The sequence below is a fragment of the Macrobrachium rosenbergii genome, chromosome 11, assembly GCF_040412425.1.
Source record: "Macrobrachium rosenbergii isolate ZJJX-2024 chromosome 11, ASM4041242v1, whole genome shotgun sequence".
NCBI classification, from domain to species: domain Eukaryota; kingdom Metazoa; phylum Arthropoda; class Malacostraca; order Decapoda; family Palaemonidae; genus Macrobrachium; species Macrobrachium rosenbergii.
The window spans coordinates 17099635-17112464 of record NC_089751.1 but is presented as its reverse complement, the minus strand read 5'-3'; the positions used below and the strand labels follow the sequence as shown (position 1 = coordinate 17112464).

The 12830-nt window shown below is 35.3% G+C and overlaps 1 protein-coding gene across 3 annotated transcripts in view; it reads right to left on the bottom strand.

The window, feature by feature from the left end:
* Oseg1 (intraflagellar transport protein Oseg1) overlaps positions 1-12830 on the bottom strand; it is a 117041-nt gene that overhangs the window by 22238 nt on the left and 81973 nt on the right. For all 3 annotated transcript variants that reach the window (XM_067111290.1, XM_067111289.1, XM_067111288.1), the window contains 4 exons: positions 11111-11204; positions 9899-9999; positions 710-818; positions 395-563 (listed from right to left, as the gene is read on the bottom strand). In XM_067111290.1, coding sequence (XP_066967391.1) covers positions 395-563; positions 710-818; positions 9899-9999; positions 11111-11204 — 473 coding nt within the window. The remainder of the gene's footprint in view (positions 1-394; positions 564-709; positions 819-9898; positions 10000-11110; positions 11205-12830) is intronic.

The following is a 12830-nucleotide window of genomic DNA, read 5'->3' as shown; positions in this document are numbered from 1 at the left end:
GCCAGTCGGCCGCTATATAAACTGCCTGAATCTGTAATAAACCAGCATTAACTTTTACCTGCTCGTTTCTTTTGCACCTCTTACAATATAACCTTGACAATGTATGAATCGAAAAATTTTAACTATAATGGTATATTGCAATTTTCCTAAAATTTAAGTTTACCACCAGGACCATAAATGTGTTAAAATTTACTAACTCAGCCTTTCAAGAAATTAAAGGTCCTTTTAAGTCAAGTTTTCTTAAACTTGCCTCATATCAATACAGTATATCTTATATTGTACTAAAAATAAAACCATGAGTATAGGAGGTCTGGTCTTTGTATTGACAGTTAGTCAATACAAAATCACAAAACACACATGCATTTATAACAATACTGTAAAGACAGTTACTTACCAAAGGACACAAAAGAGTAAACAAAGGGATGTCCACAATTAACACACTGGTTACCACTATTGTTTACTAAAGGATTAGTAGTTGAGCAACGGTAACATAGTGGCTGGTGCTCCTCATTGTCATGAAAAGGTTTGGCACGGATTTTGAGAGCAGCCAACTCTACATCTTCCTGTAATCAAATTAAGTATTAAGAAAGCATTCAACATGAAATCCTCTTCAATCCCACAAATTATCAAGGACTTTTGCATATAATACATCAATGCTAATCACTTTATACACCTTTACATGTATAATGCAGTAAATCTATCAAATTACCTGAAATCTTGGTGGAATACGTAATGTTTGTAACTTATCCAAAACATATCTAGCAAGTTTAAATGCTTCTAGATTTCTTGATTGTTTGGCTAGAGTATACATGGTTGAGCTAAACCAAATTAAGGAAAAGAGCATTATAAAATGTAACCATTTATAACTAAAAACATGTACTCTATACCTGGCAGACTGCAGTATTTACCATTGTTTTGCCACTACTAGAAAATCCAGTAAAAGAAAATAAAAAGATGATGATCTCAAATAAAGAAATAATATAGCATACCAACAATAAATTTCAACTTTGCCAGGCAGCCATTGGACACCGAAAATGATGCATATCTACCTCCTTGCCTTTATTTATAAAGGTGTTTTACAAACAAGAAAATTAGTATGAAATCTACCAGTAACTTTCACAAATCCTATATATGAAAATTAGCTATGTGAGCAACAACAGCAAACTCTGCCACAGTACTTCCTTTAAAAGCTTTTCACAACTACAATAGAAGTACCTAAAATATATTTTTCTTCTGAAAAACAAAGCATAAAACTTTTTAACAAAATCCATAATGTGTAGCACTGTTTCTTTTGTTGCAAAATATTTCCCAAACAAACCCTCTCCAAAGGATAATGAAAACTACCAGTCTCTTAATTGGTGAACAGTGCACATGAGCTGTGTGTACAATAAGTCTCAGATGACACAATTCATTGTCATACGCCTTTGACAATCTGAATGTGGGGCAGAGTGGAAGATCACTGAGTATAAGTTATGGGTTTTTCTTAAAAACTGTTTTGATTTGTATTTTTAGGAAAACTGATTACTTATATATAACTTATATTACCAAATATCAATTTAGGTAGGAAAGATTCAATCTGTCAAATCTAGGCTAAGATGAGATACTTGGTCTCAGCTGGTGCAGAGCTGCAAATCATGTGCACCACCTGCAGACTGACAGTAGTAAGTTCAAAGATTCTTACAAAGACAGTAATATAGTCTCATATGGACTTTTAGTTGTATCAACTCACTCTGTTGAATAACTCACCCCCTAAGCACAATTTAAAAGCAAATAAAACTGGAAGATTAGGTCATAATTATGACTATTGGATAATGCAGAGGAAGTGAGAGGTAGATAATGATTGTTCCACTTCCATAGAATCTTCCTCCAACACAAGGGACTACTGTACTTGCTTTACTGCTATGACAGGCCACAAGGAGGATGTCTGCAGATGCTAGTGTGTCACACCTCATAATTCAAATTCATTATCACCACAAATCTCCAAGGCCAAGCCATTAACACAATGTTGACACCCAAATTGCACTTAAAAAATTAATTAATTTAATAAAAGTCTTACCTTGTGTGGAATGACCTCAGTTTGAGATAATTTAGCATCCACCACATCTCAGTGAGTTCTGATTACTTTCCTGAACAAATATCTTGTGATATCTTGTTTTACTCTTGTGCCTTGTCAAAATTCCATGGATCCTTGAAAGTACAACCATATAACTGAACATTACAGTGCAATCACAAATCTTGTAAGGTTTGTCTTCACAACAATCCTCGTGACAAAGAGAAGCAGGGAGACTTTATTTAAATAACTATAAACAAGCAAGCATAAAGCTCACAAACACACTTCAAAGATGCAAATGCCACAAGTATAACTGTCCTCAGTGTAAATTCCAGAAAAGATGCTTATCCTAATGTTTATTTGGTGCTCCTGCTAAACTTTTCAGGACAAAAAACCATTTCCTACCTTAAAGAATTGAGTGTTCTTTTGGATGTGTGCTTCTGAAAATGATACAGATGTTTTACAAGAGAGAGAGAGAGAGTTTATCCTCCACGTCTGAAAAGACTGAAAAAAGACAGCCCTGTACAACTTTAATGTCTGTTACTGATAAGCTCTTTCCTTTCCTTGAGAGACCATTGGATATCTCCCATTTTCTTGGAAGTGTGGCATAGACCAGATTAATTTTCTCCCACTACACCTAGCAAAATTGCATTGAGGAGTTCTTCTACAGTCTAGCGAATACTATAGCTGCCCCTCAGAAAATGCTCTCCTTTCTGGGCTGTCACTGAATATCCTCCAGGTAGGAGGCCTGTTAATCAGGATAGTTTTACAGGCAGACTGAGAGAGATACATGGTACTGTAGAAGCTCTAGTGTAATTAGTGAAAGACAGAAACTGAAGATTCTTTGCAGTTTTAGAGGAGTTTGATCAGAACCAATGCCTTCTAACAGGCCTCCTACCTGGAGGATATTCAGTGACAGCCCAGAAAGGAGAGCATTTTCTGAGGGGCAGCTATAGTATTCGCTAGACTGTAGAAGAACTCCTCAATGCAATTTTGCTAGGTGTAGTGGGAGAAAATTAATCTGGTCTATGCCACACTTCCAAGAAAATGGGAGATATCCAATGGTCTCTCAAGGAAAGGAAAGAGCTTATCAGTAACAGACATTAAAGTTGTACGGGGCTGTCTTTTTTCAGTCTTTTCAGACGTGGAGGATAAACTCTCTCTCTCTCTCTTGTAAAACATCTGTATCATTTTCAGAAGCACATCCAAAAGAACACTCAATTCTTTAAGGTAGGAAATGGTTTTTTGTCCTGAAAAGCTTCTGCAAGTGGTGACAAGGGATCTCTCAGATGAAGGACAATACCAACCATTCACCCAAATATCTTTCAATGTTAATCTATTTCTTTGTGCCCAGATCATAACTGGTGCTAGAGCCCAGATGAAAACCTGAATGGTAGTAGGAAATCCAAGTCAAATGGAGCACTCTCACCTCCACAAAATCAAATGCCAGCCTCCTGCTGATTTCTGAGCTATAAAGATGCAACTACAAAAACAGCCCCAGTCTCTTCTTATAATTCTTCCTTTTCCTTTGCTGATATCAACTCCTTGCTCCTTGTACAATGTTGAGCCTGATCAAGGCATTTTGCAACTACAGAGTTCCACTCCCGATTTCTCATCCAAATTTTCATTGTTTTAGACGAGCTACTGCTGGATGAGTTTAAGGTCATAGGGAAGAGATTTCATCCCTTCCTATTTCTTCTGAAAGGGAATCTGCTGGAACTATTATATCTCACATTGTCTTAGAGTACAATCATCTTATTCTGTGACAAACCAGAGAGTAGTCTGTTATATCTCCCGCAATAATGTATGAATAGTGTAGAAATGCTGCTTGCAAACGTGCTTTAGCACGTGAATAAGGGACAAAGTTGAACCATTTTTATCAAAACCTTTGCAGTGCTATAACTCTTTTCAATTCGGTCATCCATCCAGATTCTGCAAAAACAATAAAATTTGTAATAATTGCTCTGCCCCTGAACATGGTCCTTGTTCGAAACAACCAAAATGTGTTACAGTAATTGCATACTGGATCATGCCCCATCTAATAAAAATTGCAGCCAATATAAATATGAAGAGGCAGCTGTATGTAAAGCTAATGCTGAACATATAAGCATTAGTTATGCAAAAAAATTAATTGGTCAGACAAAGACCTATGCTATGGTTCTAAATTCTGTACCCCCTATAAGAACTCAAGCCAACAATGTAGCACTTTTACCTGCCGTAAAAATAAGAACCCCTGAGACTAAGACCAAGTCATCTGGTCTAGGTGCTCAGCCTGCTAGGGTTGAAGCACACTTCTTTAAGAAAGGTGTAGCTACTTACACAGCAACATCGTCTCCAACTGATGAGTCCATCTCTCCCTTCTCTGCAACAAGAAACCCTTCCCAAAGAAATGGAACAAGAACAAAGTAAAGTTTCAAAGAGAGTAAGAACGCCTTCTTCCTCTCCTCCACCTGCTCAAAGTATGGAGATTTCCAAACCCCATAAAAAGTGTAACAAGAGTGAGGCCAACAATGTGGGTGCTTCTGCCTCAGAAACAGCCAACGAATCAAGTTCCTTGGATAAGAAAATAGTAGTTGAAGTCCACTCTGCTCCGTCTCAAAAAGCTAATAAAAAATATAACGGAGCTAATCATAAGCCACATATTTCAAGACAATCTAAAGAAACTCCTATAAAGTCCCGTAAGGAAAATAAATCAAAGAAATAGTACAGATTGCAGTGGAATTGCCCTTGGCAGAGCCTAGCACTGAAATTTCAATCTGGACATTTAACAATGGAATTGTAAGGGACTAAGGACTCTTTCAGAAATTCTAAAAGTACTAGTAAATGAGCATAATCCAGGGGTTGTATGTCTCCAAAAAAACTAAATTAGCGGATGTATTATACAATCCTGGTCTAAACTATGAAGTCTATAAGATAAGACCATCAATCATTAAACTTTATATCTTTATTTATTGGTCACATCACTTCATTTCATTTATTTATCATTCCCTTCATTAATTCATAAAGTCATTTACCTTAACATAATTTATTTTCTCTTCATTATGGCATTGAATGGCCTTCTTGGCCCCAGTGCCTGGGCTTTAGCCATAAATTTCATACATCCATCCATCCATCCCACTGATGGGGATCGTGCCCACGGTGTTGCAATAATTATTACTAAAACATTGCAGCATTTTATTGTTCCCTGAACATGCAGCTTCAAGCAATTGCTATCCAGGCTACTTTTGACCGTGAAATCACAATCTGCCCTCTTTACCTTCCCCCGAGATGTAGGTTCAATCTTGGGGGCATTCAAGGTTTAATTAATCAACTTCCTCCTCCTTTTTTACTACTTAGAGATTTTAATTCTCACAATCCACTTTGGGGTGGTAATTTTTTAAACACACTGGGTAGGATCATTGATGATATTGTCAATAATAATGATTTTATACTTTTTAATGATAGTACAGTACTATGACATCATAATATCTGTACAGGTGATTCATCTGCTATAGATTTAAGTATTTGCATCTTCTCTCTATCTGGATTTTAACTGGTCTGTAGATGAATTTCTATGCGACAGTGATCACTTTCCCATTCATCTGAAGTTTGTGAGATATGTTCCCTCTAATTATCCTGTTAAATGGATGGAAAAGGAAGCAGATTGGGTCAAATTTCAAGAAGGTATTAACCTATCCCAGGAATTTGAGTCCTTTGAGTCCAATATAAAGGCTTATGAGTACTTTGCCTTTGAAATATTGAATAGTGCTGAAAACTCAATACCTAAGACCAAAGGGAAACAATGCAGACCTGCTGTTCCATGGTGGGATAAAGCCTGTGGTAATTTGATGAAAATTACCAAGAAATGTTACAGGCGTTATAAATCTAGTCAATCTGCAACAGCAAAATCTATTTACCAGTGAGCTATGGCAAAACAGAGAAAATATTTTAAGAGTAAAAAGAGAATCTTGGCTTTTTTATATAAATGGCATAAATTCTAAGACCTCAGCCAGGTTAATCTGGAAAAAGATAAGAAAACCAAGTGGCAAAATATGCTCCATCGCCAAAGCCTTGTCTGAAAATCAATGGAGACCTTGTCACCAAGCCTGATGAAATTGCTGAAAAACTGGGAGAGCATTTCTCTGAAGTGTCGAGTTCTGGGAATTAAGGGATGCTCTATCATCTCCTGAATCTACATCCCCTGGGAATGATAACATTCTTTATAGCATGCTAAAAGAATCTTCCAGATTCAGCTAAATCTTATCTTTTGAAAATCTTTAACAAAGTATGGGAAACTGCTATTCTTCCCCTTCTTGAAAGATTGCAGTTGTTGTCCCCTTTAAGAAACCATTGAAAGATCCACATCTTCCTACAAATGGTGAATTCTAGACTAATGTGGCATCTACAGAAGAATGGTTTGTTATCATCTGTCCACGTTGGCTTTAGGAGAAATCGTTCCACTCTGGACCCACTACTCAGACTATCATCCCAAATTCAGCAAGGTTTCTCAAAACGCAGTCAGACTATTGGAGTCTTCTTCAATCTTGAAAAAGCCTATGACAGTACTTGGCATTTTGGTATTATTAAGCAGCTTCATGACATAGGAATACAAGGTAATATGTTAAATTTCATCAGTTCATTTCTAAGTGACAGGTATAGTTAGAATTGGAAATACCTCGTTTAATGCTTTTGAGCTGGGGGAAGGTGTCCAACAAGGCAGTGTATTGAGTATCACCTTATTTGCAGTGGCTATAAACAGCATTGTTGAATGTGTCTCACCTCTAGTAAAGGCATCTTTGTTTGTAATGACCTTGCTATATGTGTCACTAGTTATGATGCTATTGCAGCTTCTAATTTCTTGCAAAAGTCAGTTAATGCAATCAGCAATTGGACTGACGACAATGGCTTTAGATTCTCCCCTTCATTTCTGTACATATATTTAATAAAGATTTTAGTCATATTTATTCTTATACTAAGTATATATTTTGAATATAAAAGTTTAATATATACTTATTTTTTGCTGGTTCTATCTAATATCATTCTTCATTTTTTACGTTTGTATTTTAACACTAAATTTTACTGGTATGTCATCATTCACCTATTCATTATCAATCATATCATTAATTTATATATTTCACCTTCATTACGGCGCTGAATAATCCTGATGGGTTCCGGCACTTGGTCTTCAAGACCTAAATTTCATAATCAATCAATCCAAAACTGTGGCAGTTCGTTTTACTAGAAGTAGTCGAAAGGAAACCATTCCAAATCTCAAGCTGAAAGACACTCTAATACCATATGAGGAGGAGGTGAAGTTTTTAGGGATGATTTTTTATAAGGAGCTAACATAGGCTAGTTATACTGACTCCTTCAAAGTTAAGGTAAAAAAAATCCCTTAACATTTTAAAAGTAGTCTAAGGTTTCAACTGGGGTGCTAATAAGAAGTCACTTTTACAGTTATATGACTTATGTAGGTCCAAGCTTGAATATGGTTGCCAAGTCTACTCTTCAGCAAGTGCAAGCAAACTTAAGGAGTTGGATGTAGTTCATCATGCTGCTCTAAGAATATGCTCTAGTGCATTTAAGATATCGCCAGTTGAAAGCTTGTATACCAACACTGAAGAGCTCCCTCTAGATTTACGTCGAGAGGAACTGGGACTGAGGTATACGATCAAATTAAGAGGTTTGCCTGAAAACCCTGCAGCATCCATTCTTAACCAAAACAATGCACATCAGTTTGTAAACTCTAGAGCATCCAAGCCTTTTCATGTAAGAATTAATGCTGCAGTTGACAATGTGTCTATTAAAAACCAAAAAATTAAGGCAATACATTGCTCTAAGTGCTTTCGTGGTTGACTCCAGACCCACTGGTCTGTCAAAAAGCTGCTGTTAAAAAATCAGTTAAATGTCCAGGAAGTGAAGGCTCGCTTTCTTGGTCATGACCATATACATTCGGGTTCTATTAAACTATTCACTGATGGCTCAAAGACATCAAGTGACGTTGCTTGTGCAGTTGTTCATGGTAATAGCTCATATGCGGGCAGACTATCTAATAATGCCTCTATTTTTACAGCTGAATTAACTGCATTAGCCAAAGCTCTTGAGATTGTTTCTACTCTACAGGGTAATACTTTCACCATATACTCAGATTCCTATAGTGCACTCATGGCCATTAAGCAATATAACCCTAAACATCCAATTATTCAATATATTCAAGGATGATTGTATAGGCTTGCTTCCAAATTCAAATTAATCCATTTTTGCTGGATCCTTGCCCATGTAGACATTTTAGGTAATGAATTTGTTGACCATGAGATGTCATTACTAAAGATGACATTCTATTCTACCATATTCCCGCTATCGATGTGGAATGGACTATTCGATCAAATATCAAAAATAAATGGCAAGCGCGTTGTTCTTCTCCCCCTTCTGGCCAGCAATAAAAAGTACAGGAAGATCAGACAATGTGTTGAACATTGGCCATCTGGATTCCAGCAAAACCGTAGGGTAGAAATTGTATTATGCCATCTGAGAATTGGCCATACTCAAATGACCCACAGATTCCTTTTAGAGGGGGGAACTGCACCAGTCTGTATATAGTGCAACTCCTCTTACTGTGGAACACGTTATTACATTGCCGTAGGTATGCTGCAGCATGGCAAAGACATGGGTTTGTCGGCAGGGATATAGCAGAACTGCTTGGTCCTGATGTAGTTGTTAATAAAATAATTACATTCCTTAGAGACATTAACCTCTATAATGAAATTTAATATTGTCCTCTTGGTACATTACACAGTGTAGTATATACACTTTCGAAGTTGTGTATTATAAGCATGTTTATGGATGTTTTTAAAATTTTTTTTTACTTTTTACATTGTAAAGGTTATATGCATATCCTAAATGCAAAGTTTTCTTTTTTTTATGGGGAATATCAGCTTTTGCCAAATGTTAATTTTTACCCGTTTTAAAATCATATTTTTTATTTTATTTAATTCATAGATTCATTGCCATGACTACTCATCTCAAATCAAATTCATTACAGCGCTGAATAATCCCTCGGATTCAAATGCTTGGCTTCAAGCCTAAATTTCATATTCCATTCCATTCCATAACCCTCCCTCTCTGCAGCTCAGCTTAATATCATAGTGTCTCAATAACTATAAATGTTTGTAGCTATGATCAACTGGCACCAAGCAAGTCAGCTATTCTCGAGTGGCTTGGGTCATTAAAAGATTAGTTTCTACAAGTTTATGAGCGGCTTGGGTGTGCAGCTAAAATCCTTTGAAAATTAATTACTTGGATTGTTTTTGTGGCTTTTGGTTGATTATGGCAAAGGGTTTATTCGGGCAGTCCCCGGTTATCAGAGAGTTCCGTTCCGACGGCATGATGATAAGCAAAAATCCCTGCTTTTCGGTTATTGGTGCCAATACCCAGTCATCAGCACAGATAAGTGGAAATTAGCGCATATCAGCTCCAAAAATTGCCAATTTTCGTCGCTAGACAAGCACCGAAAAACCAGATCACCGATAAGCAAGCCCGCCAATAACCCGGGAGTGCCTGTAAGTAATTTAGCAACATAAAGTGATAAAATAATTACCAACAAAAATTCATTTAAGGGGTCTTAGGAATAAGTGTGCGAATGCACAGACTATAAGTTTTGAGATGGCTATTAGAGCAATTTCAGTTTTCAACAACATAATATTATAAGACAGACATACAATTTAGTAATAGGTGTTATATTCCAATTCCACACTAAAATCTTATTTACATACTAATGTGCTAGAATGATGACTTGAATGCTCATGATATGACAAAAACGGGAAAGATAACTGTAACATACAAAATTTGTAAGCATTTATAAAAGGATACAATTTTGAAATTCCATCTGGTTGCGTCGTCATCAATTCATGCATTAAAAACCTGGAGATGTTAAAGAGAGCCTCTGGCATGTAAGATGTAAATGGTTCATCCTGGAAATAAATACACGAAATTAATGACAATTCGGTACTCAAAATAATGTATGGCAAGTTATAACAACACAAAAGACAAAGCCAAGCCAGTCTTTTTAGAGCAGTCAAGCTTGGCTCAATAAAGTAGCTTAATTACATGCTAATCAGTAACTGAAAAGAATTTCTAACACCATGCAACAAAGACAACATAACAAACTAGTGAACATTAATTTGAGACTTTTCTGTTACTATGAATTATGTATGACACAATTATGTACGAAATTAATATTTTTAATGTATGTATGACACAATTACTAAACAAAAGAATATTCTTAAGGTAATTCATTGATTTTAAAGAATGTTCGATACTCATAACCTACTATGCAATGCACATGCAAGTGAATTTTATTTATTTCTACCAAATTCACAGGATCTCAGAGCACATGTTTGCAAGATAAATGGAAAATAAAAAAAATTACACAAAATATCATAACACATTGTTTGTAATGTATATTTAACATTTATTACCAATCGTATTTTGCACATAAGCAAGCACTTGTTTTCATTGATAGTCTTCGATGAAGCAGGATACAATCACTTAAAAAGATATTTACATAATGAATTACTCTGTAGTATATACACATGTGCAACTACACTTCTTTTAATCACAATTCGTATGATTCCTTTATGATCTAAGTGGGATGAAAGGAAATATGAACGAAGAGTACTGGCTAAATTTCTTTCTGCAGTCCAAAATATGTGCTATGTGAGATTCGGCAATATGTGAGACTGAGAAATCTTCCTAGAAACAGAGAGTACTATTACTACCAAGTAGTCTTAAAAGACCACTGAGCTAATTTATTTAGCTCTCACAGGGCTGTCCCAAAGGATGCCTTTATTCATGACAAAGTTTAAATTTTATCAAATTACAGCTTTTAAAAATGTTATATTATGGTTTATTCAAAATGAGAGCTTTACCTAATGTAGCTCCTGACTGTAAGTAGAAATTCAGCACTTGGTTTGTTTGTGCCATCATACTGTACAAATTACTGTATGTAAAATAAAAGCATTTTTAGTTGTATGGACACCTGCTTGTAACCATTTTCAAATGATTAAAAAAAGCGGCTATTACCATATAACGCTGAATGGTGTGATAAACATAATACATTGAAGCCTTCTTTTGGTAGTCGCGAAATTTCTCCATCATTGCATCATGTTCTTCCTCACTGTCAAAAATAAAAAATATTGTAATATTTTGCTTCAATTCATATTCTGTGCCAAGTAACACTTACTCATATCAACTTGAATCATTTGCATATTTTTACTCACTTCACATTCTAAGACTAACAACATATTTGAATATCATTTTCAGTTAGTTTCAAAGACTCAGGAATCAAAGTTGAATCAATCTTCTCAATATGAGGTTCCGAGTATCCATACCACTATGAAGGATAAAAAACTGACTGATAAAATCTGACAAATGCACACACAATGGATACAGATGTTACTGTAATATCTCTGATTTGCTTGCACAGGAATAAATGTCCCCTATACAATAACTGCACTGAACAAAAAAAACTATAATAGAAAATATACATATACATCCAGTATGCTCCTGTACCTTATCTAGAAGAAGGTAATAATTAAGAATCCCCCCTGGATGTAATAGTGCTAAGGGAAATATCCATTTTCTAAATGCTATGGAATATCTCATATGTAAACAGTACATGAAGAATTAACATTCTGAATAATATACAGTACTCTAAGAATCTTCATAGCAGGATATAGAGATGAATCAACTCATTTATGAAAGACTTTGCTAGTGAAATTAAACTATATTTATAATTTCTGAAACTTTACTTTGAAAACGTGGACTGTCTTTTTAATTGTTTGTTTGTTCACTGTCAAGGAAACCTAACTCATCTCGCAAAGTTTCAGATGTCAGGAACTTCTCTTTTCACATAGTTTGTCTGTTTCTTCTTTGTGGAAATATTTGATTTAGCTGTGCACTTTTCTTAAGCTTACATTATCCTTTTGAATATTTCATGTAGAGTTGTAGTATAGTATACTTCAACTTAGCCATACTGAAAAAATGCTTAAGAGGTCACAGCAATAAAAGCCTGCTTCAGTCATTGAAATTCCACATACTATAATAACATGCACAAGCCTTGAGCCTCTAATACAGAGTGAGAAGAATTTGGTCAGGGTATTACCAGATCATGTACTTTCCCCATGAACACAAAATAAGACTGATAACAATGTTTATTTGTTTCCAAGAAAAACTACTTTTTTCTGTTACAAATGTGGTTTCTTTTATTGCTACCATCAACAACAAAGTGTGACAGCAGAAACAAGGAAAATATTTAAATTCATTATTCTTCCAACGCAGTTTTACAGGGAGACAATTCATATGTAAGAATTCATTTTTTTAGTGATAATGCAGGAACCTTTACACGACATAATTTGCAAAGAATAAATCTGTCACTAAAACAGAATATACAAACATTTCACACACTGAAAACTTGAGAGAGTATGAAAGAACACCACGAGTAACAAGAGACTTACAATAGATATGCACCAAAATGCTTTAGGTGACGGACACATGCAAAGTTTTAAGGCAAACACGTGGTATAATAAAACTTTAACAAGTTGATAAAATGTTATTTCAAAGCTATTGGAAATAAATTTACCATCTAATCTCATAAAAATATTCAAGTAAAAGTCAAAAGATGAAAAGAAAAACGTGTATTCATTTTCATTCCTGAGCTTAAAATATATTCACCCTTTTCAAGAGAAAGGTTTATAGTTATGCAGTGAAATGAAAAAACTGACTTGCTTTTCTATCAAAAGTC